We start from the raw sequence: 24323 nt of genomic DNA on the forward strand, positions 1-24323 counted from the left end.
CCCTGTTTGCCAGATGCACAAGGGGGGCGTGCATCTGGAATTCATCTGCAGTGGCTGGAAGCCCTGGCGTGCCCATTCTCTCTCTCTGCCTCTTTCTCTGTCTGTCGCTCTCAAATAAATAAATAAAAATAAACAACAACAACAAAAAAAAAAACCTCAGTGAGCTGGACATGGTGGCACATGCCTTGCGTCCCAGCACTTAGTAGGCAGAGGTAGGAGGACTGCCATGAGTTTGAGGCCAGCCTGAAACTAGAGTGAATTCCAGGTCAGCCTGGGCTAGAGCGAGACTCTACCTTGAACCCCCGTTCCCCCAAAAATAATAAAAATAAGCCAGGTGTGGTGGCTTATTCCAGGTCAGCTTGGGCTAGGGCTCTAGCCTCAAAAATAAATAAATACATTAAATAAAAGTAAACCGTCACTGAGGGCTAGAGAGATGGTTTAGTGGCTAAGACGCTTGCCTGAGAAGCCTGAGGACCCATGTTTGGCTCCACAGATCCCACATAAGCCAGATGCCCAAGGGGACGCATATGCAAGGTCGTGCATGCGCGCAAGGTGGCGCACACATCCGGAGTTCGACTGCAGTGGCTGGAGGCCCTGGCATGCCAATTCTCTCTCATTAAAAAAAAAAAAAAAAAAAAACCCTCAGTGAGCCATAGAAACAGAAGTACACTTACAGTGTTGTTCTGAGAGCTAAGGACAACTTGCAAACATAAAGCACTTGGCCCTGGGAGCCACCTCACACTCGTGAACCTCTTTCCTCCCAGCCCTAGAGCCTTTTCATTTCACTTTTTTTGTGGCTGAGACTCGAACATTTTCAGCCTTTCCTAACCCCTCCAGCCCCACCCTACCCAGTGTTTACAACCAACACAAGAAAGGATGGCTTATTTCTATGCCCTCCCTTTTTGCTCTCTTTTCTGTTGCCATACTTCCCAGGAGACAATCTCTAGTGGGCCCCACAGCCCCTGCTGCTGTGGAGGCTGCTGTGACAAAGTGGACACCACCACAGAGGCCCCTGATCCCCGTGCTGGCTCTCAACCTAGCCATTCTCGCCCCACCTTCACCCTCCTAGTCCACACTCAGCATCCCTGAGGGGCTCTCCTTGCCTTCTGCCGCCCCCAAAGTCAAGGTTGAAGCAGTTCTTCCTGGGGCTGCTGCCCTTGTCCAGGCATCTCCTTATTTCTTCCTGGTCCAGAGTGGACACCCCACTGGAGGACAAGGCAATAGGAGAAGAGTGTGTGTGTGTGTGTGTGTGTGAGTGTGTGTGTGTCTTCAGGTGGCGGAAGGGCCTGGGAACAGGGGCAAATCTCCCATGTACCCCCCCCCCCAGGATTACTCAGAGAGCACTAATCTTGGAATCTCTCCTGCCCCCGAGCCCCAGCACACATGGGCTCTCTGAGGGAAAGTCCCTAGAAGAACCTTGGCCTTGGCCTTCCTTTCCTGCCAGGGAGGATGACCATTTCAGGCCCCAGGCAAGCTCCCTCCCTCCCTGGGGAGCCAGATGGCTTATAATGAGATCCAGGCTCCTCTAGCTTCCTCCTCCCCTCCTTCCATCCCAGGCAGATCTTCAGGCAAACAGTTGGGAAAGAGTGGGTGGGACCAGCACGCCAGGGCTCCTGGGGAGCGCTGCCCCCCCCACCCCCCCACCATGGGCTTTGTTGGAGGTGAGATGGACCGCAGAGTCAGAGACTCACACATCAGGCTGAGCTGGAGCAAGACCAGAAGTCACACTGTCCTAACATTCACTTCACAAGAGGGGAAACTGAGTTTCAGACAGGTTAACCCGTGCACTCACACGTACACCAGGTATAACACTTTATAAACCAAGCCTGTCCGTAGTCTTAAATGGAAAATGCCTTCTGAAGCTGAAGGAGAAACAGTCACAAAAGTCCGGAACAAGCTTATCCTCCAGTTGTCCATCCTGACCTGGGCCAGCTCACACAGGAGGCTACCTGGACCTGAACCATCTCATGGGCCTTCGCAGCTTTCTGGAGCTCATGGGCAGATGTCGCTGTTCTCTGCATTTTACACAGCAGTGCCATGAGATCGCAGAGGGGGCATTTTCTGCTCAAAGACATGCGGTCTTTTTTTTTTTTTTTTTTTTTTTTTTTTTGCAAAGGCCAGACCTAAAAGTCAGGTTTTAGCTGGGGACTGGTACATGCAGGCAATGATAGCACTTAGGAAGCTAAGGCAGGAGGATTGCTACGAGTTTGAGGCAGCCTGGTTTATAAAGCGAATACACAGCAAGAACTCAACTCAGAAAGAAAAACAGTGCGCCGGGCGTTGGTGGCGCACGCCTTTAATCCCAGCACTCGGGAGGCAGAGGTAGGAGAATCGCTGTGAGTTCAAGGCCACCCTGAGACTACAGAGTTAATTCCAGGTTAGCCTGGACCACAGTGAGACTCTACCTCGAAAATCCAAAAAAAAAAAAAAAAGAAAGAAAGAAAGAAAGAAAACAGTGCAGGTTACCATACTGGGCAGTCCCAGGCAGCCCCAAAAGGTGTGTGTGCAAGGAAAGGCTTGGCGGCTTCCCTGGGCACATGTGTGAACTTTGGCTGCTTCCTGTGCTGCAAATGCTCCCATCAGAGTTGATTTCAAGTTACCCCTGGAGTTGTAGAAAGGCATATGGATTGGGTAGAAAAGATGGCTTAGCGGTAAAGGCACTTGCCTGCAAAGCCAAAAGACCAAGGTTGGATTCCCCAGGACCCATGCAAACCAGATACACAGGTGGTGCATGCATCTGGAGTTCATTTTCAGTAGCTTAAGGCCCTGGTGTGCCTATTCTGTGTGTGTGTGTGTGTATGTGTATATATACACACACACATATATTTGTTCATATATATGTACACACACACACACACACACACCCTTTTCTCTCTCTCCCAAATAAATAAATAAATAATAAAAAATATTTAAACCGGATGTGGTGGTGCATGCCTTTAATCCCAGCACTTGGTTGGCAGAGGTAGGAGGATCACTGTGAGTTTGAGGCCACCCTGAGACTAAGGAATTCCTACTCCAAAAAAACCGTACCTCCGGGGCTGGAGAGATGGCTTAGCGGTTAAGCGCTTGCCTGTGAAGCCTAAGGACCCCGGTTCGAGGCTCGGTTCCCCAGGTCCCACATTAGCCAGATGCACAAGGGGCGCACGCGTCTGGAGTTCGTTTGCAGAGGCTGGAAGCCCTGGCGCACCCATTTTCTCTCTCTCCCTCTATCTGTCTTTCTCTCTGTGTCTGTCGTTCTCAAATAAATAAATAAAATATTAAAAAAAAACTTACCTCCAACAAACCAACAAACAAGCAACATATATATATACTAAAAGAATATGGACTTACAGAGATGTGTTCAGTGGGCTCCCCTCACTCTTTCACCAGCCTAACCATCTCTAGCACCCCAGTGCTTCCAGCACCCTTATTTGTGTTCCTGAAAGCGATAGAGGTTAAGCTGGGTGTGCAGTGCACACCTTTAGTTCCAGTACGTGGAAGACTGAGGTAGGAGGAGTGTCCTGAGTTTGAGGGCAGCCTGAGGCTACAGAGCTACAGTCTGGAACCTGATATTGAAAAACAAAACATAATTAAAAAATAAAAGAGATGGACAAGGCCGGGCAGGGTGGCTCACGCCTTTAATCCCAGCACTCAGGAGGCAGAGGTAGGAGGATCACCGTGGGTTCGAGGCCACCCTGAGACTACATAGTGAATTCCAGGTCAGCCTGGGCTACAGTGAGACCCTACCTCAAAAAAAAAAAAAAAAAAAAAAAAAAACAAAGAGAGAGAAAGAGAGAGAGAGACACGGAGGGAAGCATTTACACAACATTCTTTAAAAGTAAATAATTAATCCGGGCGTGGTGGTGCACACCTTTAATCCCAGTACTCGGGATGCAGAGGAAGGAGGATTGCTGTGAGTTCAAGGCCACCCTGAGACTACATAGTGAAGTCCTGGTTAGCCTGAGCTAGGCTGAGACCCTACCTTGAAAGACCAAAAAAAAAAAAAAAAAGTAAATAATTAAGCCAACATCCAAAAGACTGGATGCCTGTGTGTCTCTTTTTCTACTAAAAACGCTTCAGTCTGAGGGAAAGAGGCCTAGGAGGCAAGTCTAAGAAGTAACAGATAGCCGAGCTGAGTCTGGCGGCACCTGTCTGTAATCCGGGCATTTGGGAAGCTCTGAAGTAGGAGCATCTTGAATTTGAGATTAGTTTGGACTATGTAATGAGACCCTGTCTCAAAGAAAGTGGGGGGACTTGGGAGATGATGGTCCAGTGGTTAAGAAGTGCTTGTTGGGGGCTGGAGAGATGGCTTTGCGGTTAAGGCACTTTACCTGCAAAGCCAAAGGACTCAGGTTTGATTCCCCAGTACCCATGTAATGCTAGATGCACAAGGTGGCAAATGTGTCTGGAGTTCATTTGCAGCGGCTGGAGGCCCTGGTGTTCCTATTCTCTCTCTCTCAAATAAAAAATAAATAAATAAATAAAGTACTTGCTTACAAGTCTGTGGGCCAGAATTCAACCCTCTCCAGCACCCATGTAAAACAAGACACAAAATGGCACACACATCTGTGATCTTAACCACCTATGATGGGCTGGAGAATCCAAGTTTGATTCCCCGAGACCCATGTAAGCAAGATGCATGAGGTGGCACATGTGTCTAGAGTTTGCTTACTGTGGCTGAAGGCCTTGGTGTGCCCATTCTCTACCTTCCTCTTTATTTATTTGAGAGAGAGACAGAGAAGGAGAAAATGGGTATGCCACGGCGTCCAGACACTGCAAATGAATTCCAGACACACGCAAACCCCCTTGTGCATCTGGCTTACATGGGATCTGGAGAATTGAAGATAGATCTTTAGGCTTCACAGGTAAGCGCCTTAGCCACTAAGCTATCTCTCCAGCCCTATCTCCCTCTTTCTATCTCTTTCTCAGATAAATAAAATAAAAATTAAGAAAATTAAAAATCAATGGGAGGCAGAGCCAGGAGAAGTTAGCCCAAAACAACATAAGATACACTGTCTCAAAAACGTGGAAGGAGCTGGGCGTGGTGGCACACACCTTTAATGCCAACACTTGGGAGGCAGAGGTAGGATTGCTGTGAGTTTGAGGCCACCCTGAGACTCCATAGTGAATTCCAGGTCAGCCTGGGCTAGAGTGTGACCCTACCTCAAAAATCCAAAAAAAAAAAAAAAAGGTGGACAGAGAGGATATGCACCTTGAGGTTCTCCTCTGACTTCCACCTGTGCACTGTGGCACCCATACACACACACACACACACACACACACACACACACACACACACGAAGCTGGTTATGGTTATGGTGGCCCATACTTATAATCCCAGCACTCTGGAGGCTGAGATAGGAAAATTGCTGTGAATTTGAGACCAGCCTGAATTTCAGAGTGAGTTTTAGGTCAGTCTGGGCGAATGTGAGACCCTGCCTCAAAGGGAGAGAGAGAGAGAGACGTTCAGGTGGTAGCCTCCAGTTGTTTACATGGTCACCATGACCCTAAGAGGAGAAAGTCCACACATCAAGAACTATGGCAGCTAGATCCATGGGGCTGGGCTGGAGAGATGGCTTAGTGGCGCCTGCCTACAGAGCCTAAGGACCCAGGTTTGATTCCCTAGTACCTATGTAAGCCAGATGCACAAGGTGGCGCATGTGTCTGCAATTCTTATGTAGTGGTTAGGGACCATGGCATGCCCATTCTTTCTCTCTCTATCTGCCTCCCTCTTTCTCAAAATAAGTAAATAAAAAAATTTTAATGTAGTATTGGGGCTGGAGAGATGGCTTAGCAGTTAAAGCGCTTGTCTGCAAAGCCTAGTTCGACTCTCCAGATCCCACATAAGCCAGGTGCATGAAGATGAGGCAAGTGCAAGGTCACAGAGGTCCACTAGGTGGAGCAGGCATCTGGAGTTTGGTTGCAGTGGCTGAGACCCTGGTGTGCCAATTCTTTCTCTCTCTCACATTCACACTTTCCTTAAAAAAAAAAAAAGAAAAAAAAAACCACATGGGGCCTTTTATAGTGAAGTGAACCTCTCACCAAACCACAATGCACCCACACGTGCACACACACATACCACTCTTACTGACAAACACCTACATGTGCATGCAGATACAGATATATTTAGTTAGGTTTTTTATTTTCAGTGTTAGGGATTGAACCTGGGATCTTATGAATAATAGACAAGACCTCCACCACTGAATTATAATATGAGCACCACACAGATTATTGTTTTTTTTGTTGTTGTTGTTCATTTGTTTGTTTGAGAAGGTCTCACTCACCCAGGCAGACTTAGAATTTATGATCCTCCAGCCTCAGCTTCCACTGAGTGCTAGAGTTATAGGTCTGCGCCACCACACTCAACTTTTCCCATAGAGACTTTTTTGTTGTTGTTTTGGTTTTTGTGAGGTAGGGTCTCACTCTAGCCCAGGCTGACCTGGAACTCACTATGTAGTCTCAGGGTGGCCTCGAACTCACGGCGATCCTCCTACCTCTGCCTCCTGAGTGCTGGGATTAAAGGTGGGTGCCACCACCACACAGTCTTTTTAATACAAGAAAGATCCCCAGCCACGTAAGAGTGGAATCTGATAGGCAGTGGGGTGAAAAAAGGCAGCTGCTTGTGGTTCATGTACCCAGAGGGCCATGCTGCAGGGGGTCCCCTGTGTGATACGCTATGAATGGGTGACTTGGAAGCCTGGGAACCTCTAAGTGGAAGATGAAATGTTCCAGGCAGGCTTTGACAGGCACCCACTGTCCCCAGGAGCCATCTCCCCTAAAAAGCTACCCCTAGGAGCATCAGAATGCAATGGGACAAAAAAGAAACTCTGGCCGGGCATGGTGGTGCACGCCTTTAATCCCAGCACTCGGGAGGTAGATGTTGGAGAATCTCCATGAGTTCGAGGCCACCCTGAGACGACACAGTGAATTCTAGGTCAGCCTGAGCTAGAGTGAAACCCTACCTCGAAAAACCAGAAAAAAAAAAAAAAAAACAGGAAAAGAAAAGAAGAAAAGAAAATCTGCTCCCTCCTCCTGTCCTCCAAAAGCATGTAGCCTAGGGTCCAATGTCAACATTTCTTCCTCCACCTTGAAGGCCCAGCTGATTGGTCCCCACTCTCAGGCAGAGTTGTCCACTGTCACCTGTCACTTCACTAAGTCAATATCAAGCTTCTCCACCACTTCTACTATACTTCAAGCTCCCCAGGACAGAGCCCACCTGGCATCTGTCTCTGCCCCTGGCACCAGGCATTCCACTGAACAGGGATTAGGAAGTGTCTGTGAATGAACGGATAAGTGAATGGGTTACAGAAGGTTCTGAAAACCCCAGCGACCTATTATAACATCAGCCTCAGCCCACAGGAAATCCATTCTTCCTCCTGCTCACCACAAACCAAGGCCTTTCTAGAAAGGGGGATCTTCGGATGGCCACAGGAAGTCAGACAGATCCCTTCTGAGGATGGCGCCCAAAGAAGGCCAAGTGCTGCCTTTGGGGAGCTCTCAGCCTGCAAGGCCGTAGGGCAGAGTGCAGCCTTGGTCAGGGGCAAGGTGACATGGGAGATGGGCTGACAAGAGACTCAGGACAGACGGAGACATGCACTTGTCAAGGAAGCCAGTTGCAAGGGCAGAAACACACAAGTGTCAGCCAGGGAGGGCAGAGCCCCTGGAAGCCTCCCTCTGAAGATGGATAGCAGAGATGGGGATGTGCCTTGGGCCTGAGTACAGCCTGAGATGGCCACATGTCACTGGGAAACAAGAAAAGCCCTCCCAGTGGGCAGGGTGGAGGAATGGTGGCCAGGAGGGTTTGGGAGTGAGTGCAGAAATCCGTCTCCAATTGGAAATATTGGCCACTTCGGCTGCCGTCTTGTACTTGGTGCTGCGTATGGCTTTGGCACATTTTTATTTTTATGAACAGAATCCTTAATATCCCCACTGCAGTTATTTGCCTTTGGATTATTTTACCAACATGTGGGGCTTACCAAGGGACAATGACATCCATCTGTATGGCCAGCAGTTGCTTTCTGGAACCAGGATGGAGGCTGCCCCCAAGCCACATTTCTGACATGTGTGGATGTTCCCTTTTATCTCTGCTCCCGCCTTCCAAGATGCAGAAATGCTGAGTCCAGGCACAGGAAGCCTGCTGCCCCGTCAGGACATGCTAAGAGCTCAAGAGAGGGATTTATATGCCCCCTTTTTCCAAAGCCACTGTTGTCCTCTGACACACCATGGCATGGATACACATGCACATACATAATTAAGTACGCAAAACTTTCAAAAAAGAAAAGAAGAAAGTGAAAGGAGGAGGAGGAAAAGTAGAGTTAACAACAAGAACATCAATTCAGGACATTGAAAGATCTAGCCACCAACGTTACTCCAGCATAGTGTAGATAATTGGCTTAAAAAGTGTAAAACGGGGCTTGAGAGATAGCTTAGTGGTAAAAGCGCTTACCTGCCAAGCCAAAAGAGTCCTCAGGATCCACGTAGGCCACATGCAAGGTGGTGCATGCGTCTAGAGTTTGTTTGCAGTGGCTGGAGGCCCCAATGTGCTCATTCTCTCTCTCATAAATACATAAAAATTTAAAAACATATTCAAAAAAAAGCCAGGCGTGGTGGCACACGCCTTTAATCCCAGCACTTGGGAGGCAGAGGTAGGAGGATTGCCGTGTGTTCAAGGCCAACCTGAGACTACATAGTGAATTCCTGGTCAGCCAGGCTAGAGTGAAACCCCACATCAAAAATCCAAAAATAAATAAATAAATAAATAGTGTGTAAGATGGTGGGCTGGGATAAAGCATCCATCCATCCACCCATTCCTTTGCTCATTTGGTTATTCATTAAATCATTTATCAGGTCCTAGGGGATCTGAGGAACTGTAAGTTTAAGAGTGAGCCCTCCTCAGAAAGAAAGGCTAGAGGGCTGGAGAGATGGCTTAGTGGTTAAAACATCTAACCATGAAGCCAAAGGATCCAGGTCCCTAGGACATACATAAGCCAGATACACAAGGGGCACATGTGTCTGGAGTTCATTTGCAGTGGCTGGATGCTCTGGAGCACCCATTCTCTATCTGTCTCTCTTCTCTCTATCTCTCTCTGCTTGCAAATTAATAAATAAAATTTTTTAAAAGGCTGGAGGGATGGCTTAGCAGTTAAGGCGTTTGCCTGCAAAGCCATAGGACCCAGGTTCAATTCCCCAGGACCCATGTTAGTCAGATGCACAACGGAGCACACATCTGGAGTTCGTTTGCAGTGGCTGGAGGCCCTGGTGTGCCCATTCTCTCTCTCTCTCTCTCTTTCTCTGTTAAATAAAAATAATTTTCAAAAAATTTTTTTATAAAGGGCTTAGTGGTTAGGTGGTTTAGTGGAGATATATATATATATATATATATATATATATAGTTTTTCAAGGTAGGGTCTCACTGTAGCTCAGGCTGACTTGGAATTCACTATGTCATCTCAGGGTGGCCTTGAACTCATGTCAATCCTACCTCTGCCTCCCAAGTGCTGGGATTAAAGGCATGTGCCACCATGCCTGGCTCCCAATATATATTCTTAAGAGAGATCTGGGCTGGAGGGACTACTCAGTGGTTAAGGAGTTTGCCTGCAAAGCCAAAGGACCCAGGTTCAATTCCCCAGGACCCATGTTAGCCAAATTCACAAGGGGGCACACACGTCTGGAGTTCTTTTGCAGTGGCTAGAGGCCCTGACATGCCCATTCTCTCTCCCTCTCTCTCTCTCTCTCTCTCTCTCTCTCTCTCTCTCTCTTTCTCTGTCAAATAAGTAAATAAATATTTAAGAGAGAGAGGTCTGAGAAGTCAAAATAGGCCAGATCTGGTGCCCAATCCTCTTTCCCCTCACATTCTCTTTGGCTGGCCCCTCTCCCTTCTGTAGCTAACCCTAGGGCCCCCACCTTCCCCTCCATCCTGGCCCAGAGGCACAGCATGTCTCTGACACACATCTGGCCTCAAGTCTGACTCGGAAAGGAAAGTTCTGGAAAAGGAGGAGGACCAGTGTGCTTGGGCCATCTGAGGCCACTCAGGTGCCAGCCAAAGTTCATGCTCCAATTTGAAGCCCTTGATAATACAGTTCTTATTAACTGAACCACTAATTCAGAATCTCTGTCAATTCTGATGTTGGCTGTGTGACATAAAGAATTTCACAAGGGCTGGAGAGATGGCTTAGTGGTTAAGCACTTGCCTGTGAAGCCTAAGGACCCCAGTTCGAGGCTTGGTTCCCCAGGACCCACGTTAGCCAGATGCACAAGGGGGAGCATGAGTCTGGAGTTTGTTTGCAGTGGCTGGGGGCCCTGGCGCGCCCATTTTCTCTCTCTCCCTCTATCTGTCTTTCTCTATGTATCTGTCACTCTCAAATAAATAAATAAAAAATGAACAAAAAAATTTTTAAAAAATTTCTCAAGCCAGTGAGTGGACAGGATTATGTTGACTTTTGGGGATCCCTCCAGTCAGCTAAAGAGCATGGAGGCCGCCTGGAAGGTTCCGAGTGCCTCTGCAGGCAGACACTTCCAGCTGCGCATGGCTTTTCTCTGCAGACGGTAGAAGCCTGGTTATTTCCAGCATCTTTTCCCCTGGATCTCGGGAGGGAGATCACTGTAAGGAACCCTCCCTATGCAGCTCAGCAGAAGTGGTCAGGAAGGTGTTCAGAGCCTGGGAAAGCGAGGCCCTCACACAGCAGGATTCAGTGGTTGGGGTGGGGAAAGGAGGGCTTTTCTTCCCTTTCTTTCTTTCTTCCTTTTTTTTTTTTAAGACAGGGTCTTATGTAACTTGGGCTGTCCTTGAACTTGTTAAGTAGTTGAGGATGACCTTGCCTCCTGTTTCTCTCACCTAAATGCTGGGATTACAGGCACATGCTACCACACCCAGGTGGCTGGGGGATCTTGACTATCAGGGGACCAAATTTCACTTCTCAGATTGAAGGACTCAGGAAGCCATAATAAGCCTCAGAATCATCAATAGGCCTAAGTTTCTGCTTCCTGGCAAGGTCAGTTTCCTGATAAGGGGGAATAGACTGTCTGCACCATGCGTTCCTGTGGTCATAGATAAAGTTTGCTTAAAATAAGTTTGTTTAAAGTTCTTCAAATACACATAGCCAATCACAATAAAGGTTACCTAATCTGCTTGGAATCCCCCAAGCCCCCTGCCCACCAGCTTTGCCCGCCAGTATCCTAAGCCTATCAGAAAAATACAAGTGCGGATACTGCTTAAATCAACCAATCACGTAACCATTCCCCTACTTCTTTGTTCAAATCCCTATAAAAACCCTGCCCCCGGCTGCTCAGGGCTCTTGTACGGATCCACTGCCTTGGTGAAGTCAAGAGTCCGAGCTTAAGCCTGAAATAAAGCTCTTTGCTGTTACATACGTGTCAGACTCTCGGTGGTCTTTGGGGATCACTTCAGGCAAGGAAGAGCAAAGCCTGGGCACAGGAAAGAAGAGGACATCCGCTCTGTACATGGACAACGGGACATCACATAGTCTATAGGCCAGAGGGCGCTCCCTGAACCAGTCACGCCATGTTCATTTCAGATTTTACTGTTACTTGCAGCTCAATCTAATCCAAGTGAATTCCCCATTTGCCAGGTGGAACATCAGATTTAGAAGATTCTGAATGGGGAGGTAATATGATGGAGAATGGAATTTCAAATGGGAAAGCGTGGGGGTGGGGAGGGAGGGAATTACCATGGGGTATATTTTATAATCATGGAAAATGTTAATAAAAATTAAAAAAAAAAAGAAGATTCTGGGTTGGAGAGATGGCTTAGCAGTTAAGGCACTTGCCTCGAAGCCTAAGGACCAAGGTTTGATTCCCCAGTACCCACTTAAGCCAGCTGCACAAGGTGGTGCATGTGTCTGGAGTTCGTTTGCAGCATCTGGAGCCCCTGGCATGTGCCCCCCCCCCTCTCATAAATAAATAAGTAAATGAAATATATTTAAAAGAAGATTCTGATGTTTTTAGCCACTAAAAAGCCATCACTGCCAAAAGCAGAGGCTGTGGTTTATTTTATTAATTTTATTTTTATGGTACTGGAGATTGAACTCAAGGCCTTAAACATGACTTGTGGTCCATTTTAAAACCCAATGAGAACAAAAAAACAGTGAAAATCCCAGCACTCAGGAGGCAGAGATAGGAGGATCACTTATAGTTCAAGACCAGCCTGAGACTGCAGAGTGAGTTCCAGATCAGACGTGGCTAGAGTGAGACCCTACCTCAAAACAAACAAACAAACACAAAAAACAATGAAGGCTGGAGAGATGACTCAGTGGTTAAAGGAGCTTGTTTACAAAGCCTGGTGCCTGGGTTTGATTCTCTAGTACCCACGTAAAGCCAGATACAGAATGTGGCACATGTATCTGGAGTTTGTTTGCAGTGGCAAGAGGTCTGGCATGCCCATACTTTGACACTCTCTCTGTTTGCCTCTTTATTTGAGAGAGAAGAGAGAGAGAGAATGGGTGAGCCAGGGCCTCCTGCCACTGAAAACAAACTCCAGTTACATGCACCACTTTGTGCTTATGCCTTTATGTGGGTCCTGGGGAAATTAATCCAGGCCATCAGGCTTTACAAGCAAGTGTCTTTAACCACAGAGCCATCTCTCCAGTCCCAAAGCATATAACTTTACACATGAGGATAAAGGCTGGGCTGAGTCTTAGTGGCAAAGCACTTGCCTACCATACACACAGTTGTTTGATCCCCAGCACTGAAAACAAATAAACAGGTAGTTCATGGAAACAGTAATAATTTTCAAGGAGAATGTGCAAAGGGGAGATGCTTGGGGAACAGTGCCACTACAGCATGTGACTTTCTGCCACTAGCCACCAAGCATGTGAAAATGCTATAGTCGTGGCCTCTGACCTGTGACATGCCGACATCTGGGTGTCATGTGCTCCTGCACCACTTGCTCCAATCCTGAGTGTTGGCAGCTTACAAAGTCCCGAGTTCTAGTCCAGGACCTGCTTTCACGGCCACAGTGATTATGGGAAGCAACGCGCCACGCCTGTACCCACTGCGCGGGTCAGGAACGAAACCCAAGCAGCTCTAAGTAACTTGTCAGATGTCATCCCTGCTGGAGATACTGGACTTGGACCCAGGCCTCCAGCTCCACAGCCAAGTTGATAATTGGCGTCCTTGCACATAGAAGGTGCTGGATAAAGCCCTCCCCTTCCCCTTGAAAGGTTCCATTCAGGACAGAGGCTCTGCCCTAAAACAAGTGCTTCCCCCTCCCCCCAGGGCAGGACTTCCTTCCTCCGTCTCCACTGTAGCTCACCATCTCAAGCACATAGTGAGTTAGTCTCTGGACACCTACATACTGATCAGATCCCACCAACACAGAGGCCAAATCCTGCAGGCCCAGCGTTTAGAAAACAGCCGATCCTGGTAGGGAAGCATGGTGGGCTCCCAAGCTCTTCCTCATCCCGCCTGGCATGGCTTAGTAGAGATCAGAATGCCCTAACCCCTGGGAACTGGTCAGAGGGAGAAGAGCATTCAGGGGTGTCTCCTTAGACAGCTCAGCTCAGCAGTAGAGGCCCACGCCTTTAACCTCAACACTTGGAAGGCAGAGGTAGGAGGATCACTGTGAGTTCAAGGCCAGCCTGGGACCACAGAGTGAATGCCAGGTCACCTTGGGCTAGAGTAGGGTGCGTGAGGAAAGAGGCCAAATTCAGTTGTCTCTGAGCCACCGTCTGTCAGCAAAGGTTAGATGTGTAGCCACAGCCTCTACAGGCATGCAAACCAAAAGACTCTTGTGGGTGAAGGCTGGGGGTCAGAACCAGGAGGGGAAGAGCTGGGCCCCCCTCAAATGTCAGCACTGCGGGGAGACCTGGGAGGAGGAAGCGCTTATCTAGCTACTACCTCGTTTCTCAGAGGCAGCAACTGAGACTAAAGAGGGTGTGGCTTGCCACTCATCTGGGTTTGAGGTTCACTGTCACTGCATTTGGGGAAGTTCAAGATCCCTTGCCTGAGGTCTTTGGAGGTTATTTCTGTTGTCTCTGTGAGGCAGGGTCTTGTTAGAATAGCCCAGGCTGGCCCAGAACTCTACATCCTCTTGCTTCAGTACTGGAGGGGCAGGCCTGTGCCACCATGCCTGGCGCTTTGGAGAACTTCTAATCAGAGGAGATTCTGAGTGCCAGGACTCTGACTCACATTCTCCTCAGCAACCAGGCCAGCCCTTCCCTCTGGACACGTTTGAAAAAATGGCCCCTTTACCATGATGAGCAAAACCCAGCGCAGGCTGAGCTGGGATGGACACAGCTGAGTTCTCCACTGCCCCCGGGCACTCACCTGGCACCTCCGGGGATGGATTGAGAATCATGAAGGCGTCTGACAGGCCTGCTTTGACAGGGTGCTGGGAAGAGCTGATCTCCAGGACAGCCATGGGGATCTGCAGCAGGAGAAAAGGCTCCATCTACCTGGAACCCTCTGGCCAGGCAGGCTACCCTTTGAAGCTCTTCCAGCCCAGCTGTCCTCTGCCCAACGCCTGAGGACTCCTGTCTTGAGCCGAATGCTCACCCACATTCCAGGACTTCCCCCACATGGCCTCCTGTGCATTGTTCTCTCCCTCCACAGGACTGGTCACCCCGGACTCCCCTCCCTTCTCCTCTTAACCATCTCCGAATCCAAATCCTACGCGTTTAACCCGGAGGCTCTCAAATCTGCCCAGTTTTCTCCAAACCACCTCACCTCTCTCCCCTAAGCCATCTCCCATCTCCTCTGAACCCCAACAGTCTGTTCTCTACTCTGAAGCCAGAGTAGCATTCATTCCCTTCCTTCCTTCTTTTTCTCCTTTTTAAATTTTTGATTATTTTTATTTACTTATTTGAGAGCGACAGAGAGAAGAAGGGAGAGAGAGAGAGAGAATGGGGTGCCAGGGCTTCCAGCCACTGCAAATGAACTCCAGATGCATGTGCCCCCCTTGTGCATCTGGCTAATGTGGGTCCTGGAGAATTGAGCCTCAAACCAGGGTCCTTAGGCTTCATAGGCAAGCGCTTAACTGCTAAGCCATCTCTCCTTTTTTTTTTTTTTTTTTTTTTTGAGGTAGGGTCTCACTCCTCTAGCTCAGGCTGACCTGGAATTCACTATGTACCCGTAGTACTCCATCCTGCTACAGGACCCTGGCAAAGACTATCCTCTCTACTGAACACAGTCCACTCTCGTTGTTGCTTCCTTAACTCCAACTCACCCTGCAGATTTCAACGCCTGTCCTCAGGAAAGCCTCCCCTGGCCTCTGACCAGTAAAGAGCCTCACAACACAGACACGATCCACTAGATCAGATGCCTCTTCTTGGGAACGTTTGTCACGGTGGCGATTCTAGGTTGGTCCCTGTAATGATCTCCCTCTCAATCAGACTTACCGCTGCACACACATGGGTCTCAAAGATAAGGCCATCAGCTGTCTTGGTATCAAGTGGTTAGCACGCTGCAGGCTCCACAGATATTTTGCTGAATGGGAGAGAGGCTCCAAAGCCCACTCACCTCTTTGTAACCAAAGACAATGCGGCCGTCTCGGTGCAGTGCTGCCTGGAACGTGAAACTGCCCCTGTCCTCCCGGCCCTGGAGATAGACTCGGTCCCACTGAACAATAAAGACTGTCCCTGGGGAGAAGAGCAAAGACCTCAGTGGACAAAGAGGCAGTGCCGGGGGGAGGACCTCACAGACACGATGGCCAGAGAGAGGACTCTCTTCGGAGAGTCCGGGGCTGGGGATCCCTCTATGATGATAGGAGCCATTTGTACATTCGAGAAGCAGAAGCTGGGCAGCCCACATCAGCCTGGTTTCTGAGCTGCACGGGGGTTCTGAAGGTCCTGCTTCCATCCCCAGGTGCCGGACTTACTCGACTCTTAACCCTGCACGCGCCCTCTCTGCTGGCCTATCTTGACCCCTGGAGATGTGGGGAAATAGAAATGTTGTGTTCTCTTAGACAGTGGAGGTGGGGTGCTATAAAGGAATTCCACTCCTATTTAGAGCCAAGTGTCCTCTGACTCAGCTAGGAGTCGCTTTTCAGTCTCCTTTCTTTTTTTACCCCCCGAGGTAGGGTCTCGCTCTAGCCCAGGCTGACCTGGAATTTACTATGCAGTCTCAGGCTGGTCTCGAACTCACAGCGATTCTACCTCGGCCTTCCGAGTGCTGAGATTAAAAGCGTGCAACGCCATCAGTCAGTCTATCTCTTGTAGATGAGGACAGCCAGGAAGAGAAGGTAGCTTGCCTGGCTCTGTGACTGTGGGTTAGTCCCTGGCTTTCTCTGGGCTTTGGGCTCCCGTAAAAGGGCTAGACTGAGGATCCCTTGTGCCTGGTGGCCCACACTCTAAGATCTGGCCTCACCATTGTCAAAGTAAGAGACTGTAGAGTTGCTGGAGTAGCCAGGGTTGAAGTTGGCCATCAGGGGTGCCACGTACTGGGTAGCTGTGAGCATCCGGTGGAGCACATCACCCATGAAGATGAAGCCTAAGGGGGGGAGACATGCAGAGGAATGGATAGAAATGGCTTGAGGGGCTGTTTCTGGGGTTTCTTTCCCCACAGGCAGGAGCCTAAAGTAAGGTTCATGCCCTATCTCCCTCCCCATTTGGTGGTTCTCTGCATTTGTTGTGATGGAGAAAATTGCCCCAGACTAGAGGGTGCCTCTGAGTAGGCAAACCTCAGAGGGGAGTGGCAGGAAGTGGAAGTGATTTCCATTGCCACCATCTCTGGGAAAGTGGAACATAGGATTAGCATGTGTAAGAATCAAACTAGGCTCCACTTCTCTCTCTCTCTGTCTCTCTTAAAAAAAAAAAAAAAAAAAAAAAAGACCAGGGCTGGAGAGATGGCTTAGCAGTTAAGGCACTTGCCTGTGAAGCCCAAGTAGCCATGTTCAACTCTCCAGGTCCCACATAAGCCAGATGCACAAAGGTGAGGCATGTGCAAGGTTGCACATTTCCACTAGGTGGCGCAAGCATCTGGAGTTCGATTGCAGTGGCTGAGGCCCTGGCACACCAATTCTCTCTCTCTAAAAAAAAAGGTGTGGGGGCTCCACATATCAACAGGGATCTTAATCCTTGCTTCCTCAGACTTAGAAACCCCTGGATCACAGGGCTGTCCACACTGGCTGTTGGCCCAGAGGGTCAGATACTCTCTGACCCCCCTTCTGAGAATGAAGCTCCCACCCCAGTCCACGATCCACCCTGTCTCTAGAGAGTCTTCCTGGGGGGCCCCTGAACCTCCAAACCCTCCCCCAGCCCTGCTGATTCGCCCTTACCTCCAGTTGCTATGGTGATCTGCCGCAGAGGATGCCCATAGAAGGGGAAGTCAAAGGACAAGACAACCCTCTGCAGGAGATGGGAAAGAGTCACCACAGGCAAGCTTGAGGCCAAAGGCTACTCACCTATCCTGCCCCAGACTTGCCCGGACAGAGTGGGGGCAGAGAAGTCAAGGGAAGACCCCCGTGAGGGTACAGATGGCTCCCACAACTCTGAATGAGCACACCCACACCCCACCTCCCACCCACCATGGACGTCAGGCCACGGCCACACGCTCACTCTCAAGTAGTCAGGGCTGAGCCAGCCTCCAAGCCCAGACCACCCTGCTGGGCCTGAGCCACTCACGGAAGCCTGCCGGTGGGTGTTGGAGAGAATTCTGTGGACCTTCACTTGGCTTTGGTTGGCTGAAGCCACGTCCACCCACAGCTCCCGGCTGCGTGGCTCACGGGGGCCATAGATGCGGGATACATAGTATCTGTGGTTATCCTCCTGCAGGCACAAGAGACACAGAGCCATGGCAGGGGGTGGGGAGGGTGTGAAAGGGGAGCCAGGCAGAATGGGGTCTACCCTCGGTCCTTCTCCACCCAGACTTCCACAGACACCAAAACCCCTGGCCCAGGTAGCTGCGAGGGCTAGTTTAGGCCTGGAAGCCCCTGGGCTGCCTTGGTGCTAGGTACTGACGGCCTGTCCCAAGCCCCATTCCACCCAGCGGATCTGGCCCCAGCCAACCCTAGACCTGCTCCATCCCTGCCCTGCCCAGACAGGCTGGAGGCTTATCCTGCAACCCCAGTGCTTCTGAGCATGACCAAGGCCACGTTCAGTTTGGGGAATGAGGAAGAAACAAGACAGTCCACATTTAGTCACCAGAGAGCAGGATACTGTGGGGGTCATGTGTGATCCTTGCCCTCGTGCAGGACCCTACCTTAGAGAAAAGGAGAAAAAAAACGGTTCGGCCGGGCGTGGTGGCGCACGTCTTTAATCCCAGCCCTCGAGAGGCAGAGGTAGGAGGATCGCCATGAGTTCAAGGCCACCCTGAGACTACATAGTGAATTCCAGGTCAGCCTGGGCTAGAGTGAGACTCTACCTTGAAAAACCAAAAACCAAAAAACAAAAAACAAAAAAAAAAAAAAAAAACACGGTTCTTAAAAGTTTAGGGCTGATGTAGCAATGCACACCTTTAATCCAAGCACTCAGGAGATAGGGGTAGGAGCATCGCTATGAGTTCGAGGCCAGTCTGAGACTCCATAGTGAGTTCCAGATCAGCCTTGGCTAGAGCGAGACCCTACCTCAAAACATCAAAAACCCAGGGCTGGAGAGATGGCTTAGTGGTTAACGCACTTGTCTGCAAAGCCAAAGGACCTCAGTTCGATTCCCCAGGACCCACTTAAGCCAGATGCACGAGACGGTGCATGCATCTGGAGTTCGTTTGCAGTGGCTGGAAGCCATTCTTTCTTTCTTTCTCTCTCTCTCTTTCTCTCTCTCTCAAATAAATAAATAATTTTTTTTTTTTTTTGAGGTAGGGTCTCACTCTAGCCCAGGCTGACCTGGAATTCACCATGGAGTCTCAGGGTGGCCTCGAACTCATGGTGATCCTCCTACCTCTGCCTCCCGAGTGTTGAGAGTAAAGGTGTGCACCACCACACCCGGCAAAATATTAAAAAAAAAAAAAAAAAAAGTCTAAATGAGGAGGCTGTCTGTTCCTGATCTCAGGGAGTTGCTAGTCTGTTGGAAGACACAGACAGGATCGGCAGCAACATACTACTTGGGCAGAGGCCCACGAGCAAAGCCCCAGCGACAGTCACCAGATGGCAGCTAAAGGGAAGAGAAGCAAGAAGCCCCTCAAGGCATAATTTTGAATCTCGCTATGTGCCTAATGGGGACGCACCAAGCAGCGTGCCAGGACACAGCAGGCTGAGTTCACCCGGCAGTCTCCCGCGCAGGAGCATCTGGGGTCAAGGGCTTAAAGAAGGCTAGGGAAATGGCAGGAAGCGCAAGGCCATGTCGTTGCACTTGCTGGAGTTGGCCCAAGAGCCCCATGCAGGCAGCCAGTGGCAGCAGGAAGGTGGAAGGCTTCCTGGGCTGCTGTGGCCCAATGATGCCCTGGGCATCCGTGGGTCATTAATCAGGCTGCTCAGCAGTAGTGGTGGTTGTAGACATGGCAGAGCGGACCATATTCTCTCTGCCAAGCGGCCAGCTGCCCAGCCAGCCTTTGGCCTTAACCCAACAGTAATTGGACGCAGGGGCCCTGGGTACTGTGCACTCGGGCATGGGCACCTGCCGAGAGGCAGACTACAGTCCTGTATGAGCAGCACGCTTTGAACACATTTAGGGGTGTGGGACCCTGTGGGGTAGGCTGGAGGAGTCCCAATGCCCTTGCTCTGTCCTCTTCCTCCTTCAGACCACCCCTCAGCACACACACCAGCATAACACACTTAGGCCACAGCTATCCAGGGCTCCCTCCAGGCACTGCCTTGGAGACAAAATACAAAGCGCTGAGCCTCACGGGCAAGGACCCAGCTTTTTAAAAAATATTTTATTATTTATTTGAGAGAGAGAGAGAGAGAATGGGCATGCCAGGGCCTCCAGCCCTGTAAATGAATTCCAGATACATGTGCCCCCTTGTGCATCTGGCTCATGTGGGTCCTGGGGAATTGAACCTGGGTCCTTTGGCTTTGCAGGCAAATGTCTTAACCGCTAAGCCATCCCTCCAGCCCTTAAATACCACCTTCTGACTGACCTTTGACCTCTACTTACCAATGAGATCTCCATTCCTTGCAAATGAACCCCCTCATCCAATAATCTGGAAAATCCTGCAGGAAACTAGGACACATACCTATTATTTCCTTTTTCTTTCTTTCTTTTTTTACAAGGTAGGGTATCACTCTAGCCCAGGCTGACCTGGAACTCGCTCTATAGTCCCAGAATGGCCTCAAACTCACAGCGATCCTCCTACCTCCGCCTACCCCAAGTGCTGGGATTAAAGGCATGTGCCACCATGCCTAACTTAATTTTTTTTTAAATTTATTAGAGAGAGAGATTGAGAGAGAATGGGCACACTAGGGCCTCTTATCACTGTCAACAAACGCCAGGAGCATGCACCACTGTGTGCTTCTGGCTACATGGGTACTGGAGAATCAAACCTGGGTCCTTTGGCTTTGCCAGCAAACTGCTAAGTCATCTCTCCAGTCTCTATCTCTCTCTTTTAATTTGAGAGAGAGTATATGGGCACTGAAAATGAACTCCATACACATGCACCACTTTGTGCATCTGGCTTTACGTTAGAACTGTAGAATTGAATCCAGGCTGTCAGGCTTTGTAAACAAGTGCCTTTAACTGCTGAACCATCTCTCCAGCCCCAGCGTCTAGAATTTTCAAGTCACATGGGCCCAGACTTGTTGGACTGATGGTTTTATCCATGTAGCTACTGAGAGGTTCACCTGGGTGCCACTGCTCCTGGGGCGAGGATAAGTGCCCATGGCAAGAATGCTGTCTGCCATTCTGATCCCAATTGTCAACCCTGAAATCAAGAGGGCGCACAAAGAATGCCCTTATCTCCTGTGCTGCCCAATATTCACCACTTCCCTCAAACCGGCAGCTTCCTCCCATGTCAGGACACAGATGTCTGTCTTCTCCTCTCTAGCTCTGCCTCTCCTGTCCCCATCCAGCTGATGTCCCCCCAAAACAAACAAACAAACAAGCAACTAGACTATAAATCTCGGTGCACACGGGTCTGTGCGGAGAAAGCCAGGAAAGCTCACCTCCTGAGGTTGTAAACTACTGGGTAACTTTCATTTCATCCTAAAGAGTGTGTGGCAAGTTCTTTACCCAGTGAGACATCTCCCAAGACCTCCTTTTGATTTTGTTACTGTTTTGGTTTGTTGAGGCAGGGTCTTATGCATCCTAGGCTGACCTGGACCTCACTATGTAGCAGAGGCTAGTCTTAAATTTTGTTTGCTTGTTTGTCATGGTTTGGTTTTTCTAGGTAGGGTCTCACGCTAGCCCAGGCTGACCTGGAATTCACTATGTAGTCTCAGGCTGGCCTTGAACTCACAAAGATCCTCCCACCTCTGCCTCCCCATTGCCAGGATTAAAGAAAGGCATGTGCCACCATGCCACGCTAACTTTCAATTTCTTTTTTTTAATATATTTTATTTATTTATTTTATGTGAGAGAGAATGGGCACACCAGGGCATCCAGCCACTGCAAACAAACTCCAGAAGCATGCTCCCCCTTGTGCATCTGGCTTATGTGGGTCCTGGAGAATCAAACCTGGGTTCTTTGGCTTTGCAGGCAAATGTCTTAACCATTAAGTCATCTCTCCAGCCTCAGCTGCTGTAAACAAAACTCCAGATGCATGTGCTACTTTGTGCATCTGGCTTTATGTGGGCCCTGAGAAACTGAACCTAACTCAGGTTTTGCAGGCAAGCACCTTAACCGCCAAGCCATCTCTGGAGCCCCCCCCCAAAAAGTTTTGATTTGCACTCACGTGTGTGTGTGTGCGCGCACATGTGCACATGTGCAACTGCACATGAATAGGCCGGGGACAACCTTGAGGCACCTGCGCTCTCCTTCCACCTTCTTTGAGACAGTCTGTTGCCACTATAAGCAAGCTAGCTGGCCCACAGACTTCAGATTCCCCAGAACCCATGTAAGCTGGATGCAAACTGGCACATATGCCAATGACAATGGGAAGTGGGGCCGAAAGAATCAAATGGTAGGCTCTGTGGGCAAGTACCTTTAGCTAAGGAGCCATCTCCCCAGCACCTCCAACACACTTTTTGAGCACTGGGCCTGGAAGGGCAGATTTTGAGTCATGGGTAGAGGCAAGCTCACTTGTCCCTGCATGTCAGAGCCTCAACTTGAGACTGAAATAGGCATTTAAATGACTGGCTGGATACCTATCATCCCAGAATCTGGGAGGTGGAGGCAGGAGAATCAGAAATTCAAGGTTAAGCCGGGTGTGGTGGTGCACACCTTTAATCCTGCACCGGGAGGCAGAGGTAAGGGAATCGCTGTGAGTTCAAGGCCACCCAGAGACTACAGAGTGAATTCCAGGACAGCCTGAGCTAGAGTGAGATCCTCCTGAGTGCCTGGATTAAATGTGTGCACCAGACAGACATGGTGGCGCACGCGTTTAATCCCAGCACCAGCACCGGGGAGGCAGAGGCAGGAGGATCACCATGAGTTGGAGGCCATCCTGAGACTGCATCGTGAATTCCAGGTCAGCCTGGGCTAGAGTGCGACCCTACCTTGAAAAACAAAACAAAACAAAATATAAAAATAAATAAACAACAACAAAAAAGAAAAAAACATAAATATCCTTGCTGAAACATGGTGGTCTGGCCTATACCCAGAACCTCCTCCTCACTCCCTGCTCTCTGTGCTCCAGTCCAGCTGACCCTCTCAGTGCCCTCCTGTCCTTAAAAATATCCCATATCCTCATCTCACTCACAAATAAATAAATAAAAGGGCTGGAGAGATGGCTTAGTGGTTAAGGCACTTGCCTGCAAAGCCTAAGGACCCATGTTCAACTCTCCAGATCCCACATGAGCCAGATGCACAAAGGTGAGGTAGACACAAGGTCGCAAATGCCCACTAGATGGCGCAAGTGTCTGTAGTTGTATCTCGGTGGCTGAGGCCCTGGTGAGCCAATTCTCTCTTTGTGTCTCTCTCTAAATAAATAAATTAATTAAAAAAATAAAATAAAATCCTCCCCCACATTCAGAAATGACTCCTCCTCACCCATCAGGCCTCAGCCAGGGGTCACTTACTACTCAAGGGGTCTTACCATGTTCCATTACGCTGTCAGTGAGCCTCTCCCTCAACGTCTTACACACCTCAGATGACATAACATGTGGTTTACACCTATCCTCTCCATGCCTGTCAAGTAAGGCCCTAAGTTCCCCAAGGGCAAGGCCTGCCTGTCTGGAGCAGGATTTGCTGAGCCTGCGCTGGCCGTAAAGTCTAGATCGTGGCCTGCTCTTCTGTTGCCTATTTCATTGCTTTGGCCAGGCATTCTAGTCACAGCGTCAGGTCATGTTCCCAAACAGTATGACAGCAGAAGGAAAACAGGACAGTAAGGGGCGTGTAGGACTCCTCTGAACTCAGCCTGCACCTGGGAACCCGAGCTGCCCACGCTGAGCACCGCTGCTTTGTGCCAGGAGACCATCAACCTGCTTCTGGGCCTCCCAAGGTTAAGAGCGTCCGCAAGCCTTCTGGCCTGGAGCAGAAGCCATGCTCCGCAGCAGGGACGCTAGGCAGACGCTGACACTTCTGCTGCTTCCCGGAAGGCTGGGCGAGGGGGGATGCTGGGATCGCGTCTCATGGGCCCATCGTTCTGATCCCCGTGTACCCTGTGAGGGTGATGGTCTGGTCCACACGCCCGCAGGTGCTCAGTAGAAGAGCCGGATCGTGTGCCTTGTGTCCTAGCTCTGATGTGGTGACGGGAGTGCTTGGGTTCACTGTTAGAATCCCCAGAGAACTCTCCCATGGCATCTCTAAGGTGACAAAAACATCTGTTCAGAAATCAAGGAGAGTCAGCATTCAAGAAGCTGTCACCTATAATTTTTTTGGTTTTGTCTTAGTTTTTTCGAGGTAGGGTCTCGCTCTAAGCCCAGGCTGACCTGGAATTGACTACGTAGTCTCAGGGTGGCCTTGAACTCACTGCTATCCTCCTACCTCTGCCTCCTGAGGGCTGTATAATTCTTAGTCCCTTCCTGACAGCCTGGGTAAGATTGGCTCAAGGTCTGGTCTACATTTGAGGACTCCATCTGACAGTGAGTTTTTTTTTTTCTTTTTCCAAATATTTTGATTAATTAATTAATTTACAAGAGGAAGAAAAAGAGAAAGACAGAGGCAGAAAGAGACTGGGCATACTAAGACTTCTTGCCACTGCAAGTGAACTCCAGCTGCATCTGGTGCACTTTGTGCATCTGGTTTTATGTGGAGAATTGAACCAGGGCTGACAGGCTTTGGAAGTAAGTGCCTTTAACTACTGAGCCATCTCCTCAGTCCTGACAGTGGCCTTCTTTTTCTTTTTTCTTTTGTTTGTTTGTTTTGGTTTTCGAGTCTCACTCTAGCTCAGGCTGACCTGGAATTCACTATGTAGTCTCA

At 49.5% G+C, this 24323-nt stretch overlaps 1 protein-coding gene across 1 annotated transcript in view; it reads right to left on the reverse strand.

Moving 5' to 3' along the window:
• Plxdc1 (plexin domain containing 1) overlaps positions 1 to 24323 on the reverse strand; it is a 79969-nt gene that overhangs the window by 28359 nt on the left and 27287 nt on the right. Inside the window, exons 3-7 of the mRNA XM_012948093.2 lie at positions 17556 to 17699; positions 17210 to 17279; positions 16300 to 16422; positions 15454 to 15572; positions 14263 to 14362 (exon numbers count right to left, since the gene is read on the reverse strand). Of these exons, the coding sequence (XP_012803547.2) occupies positions 14263 to 14362; positions 15454 to 15572; positions 16300 to 16422; positions 17210 to 17279; positions 17556 to 17699 (556 nt within the window). The remainder of the gene's footprint in view (positions 1 to 14262; positions 14363 to 15453; positions 15573 to 16299; positions 16423 to 17209; positions 17280 to 17555; positions 17700 to 24323) is intronic.

The sequence above is a fragment of the Jaculus jaculus genome, chromosome 9 (assembly GCF_020740685.1).
Source record: "Jaculus jaculus isolate mJacJac1 chromosome 9, mJacJac1.mat.Y.cur, whole genome shotgun sequence".
NCBI classification, from domain to species: Eukaryota; Metazoa; Chordata; class Mammalia; order Rodentia; family Dipodidae; genus Jaculus; species Jaculus jaculus.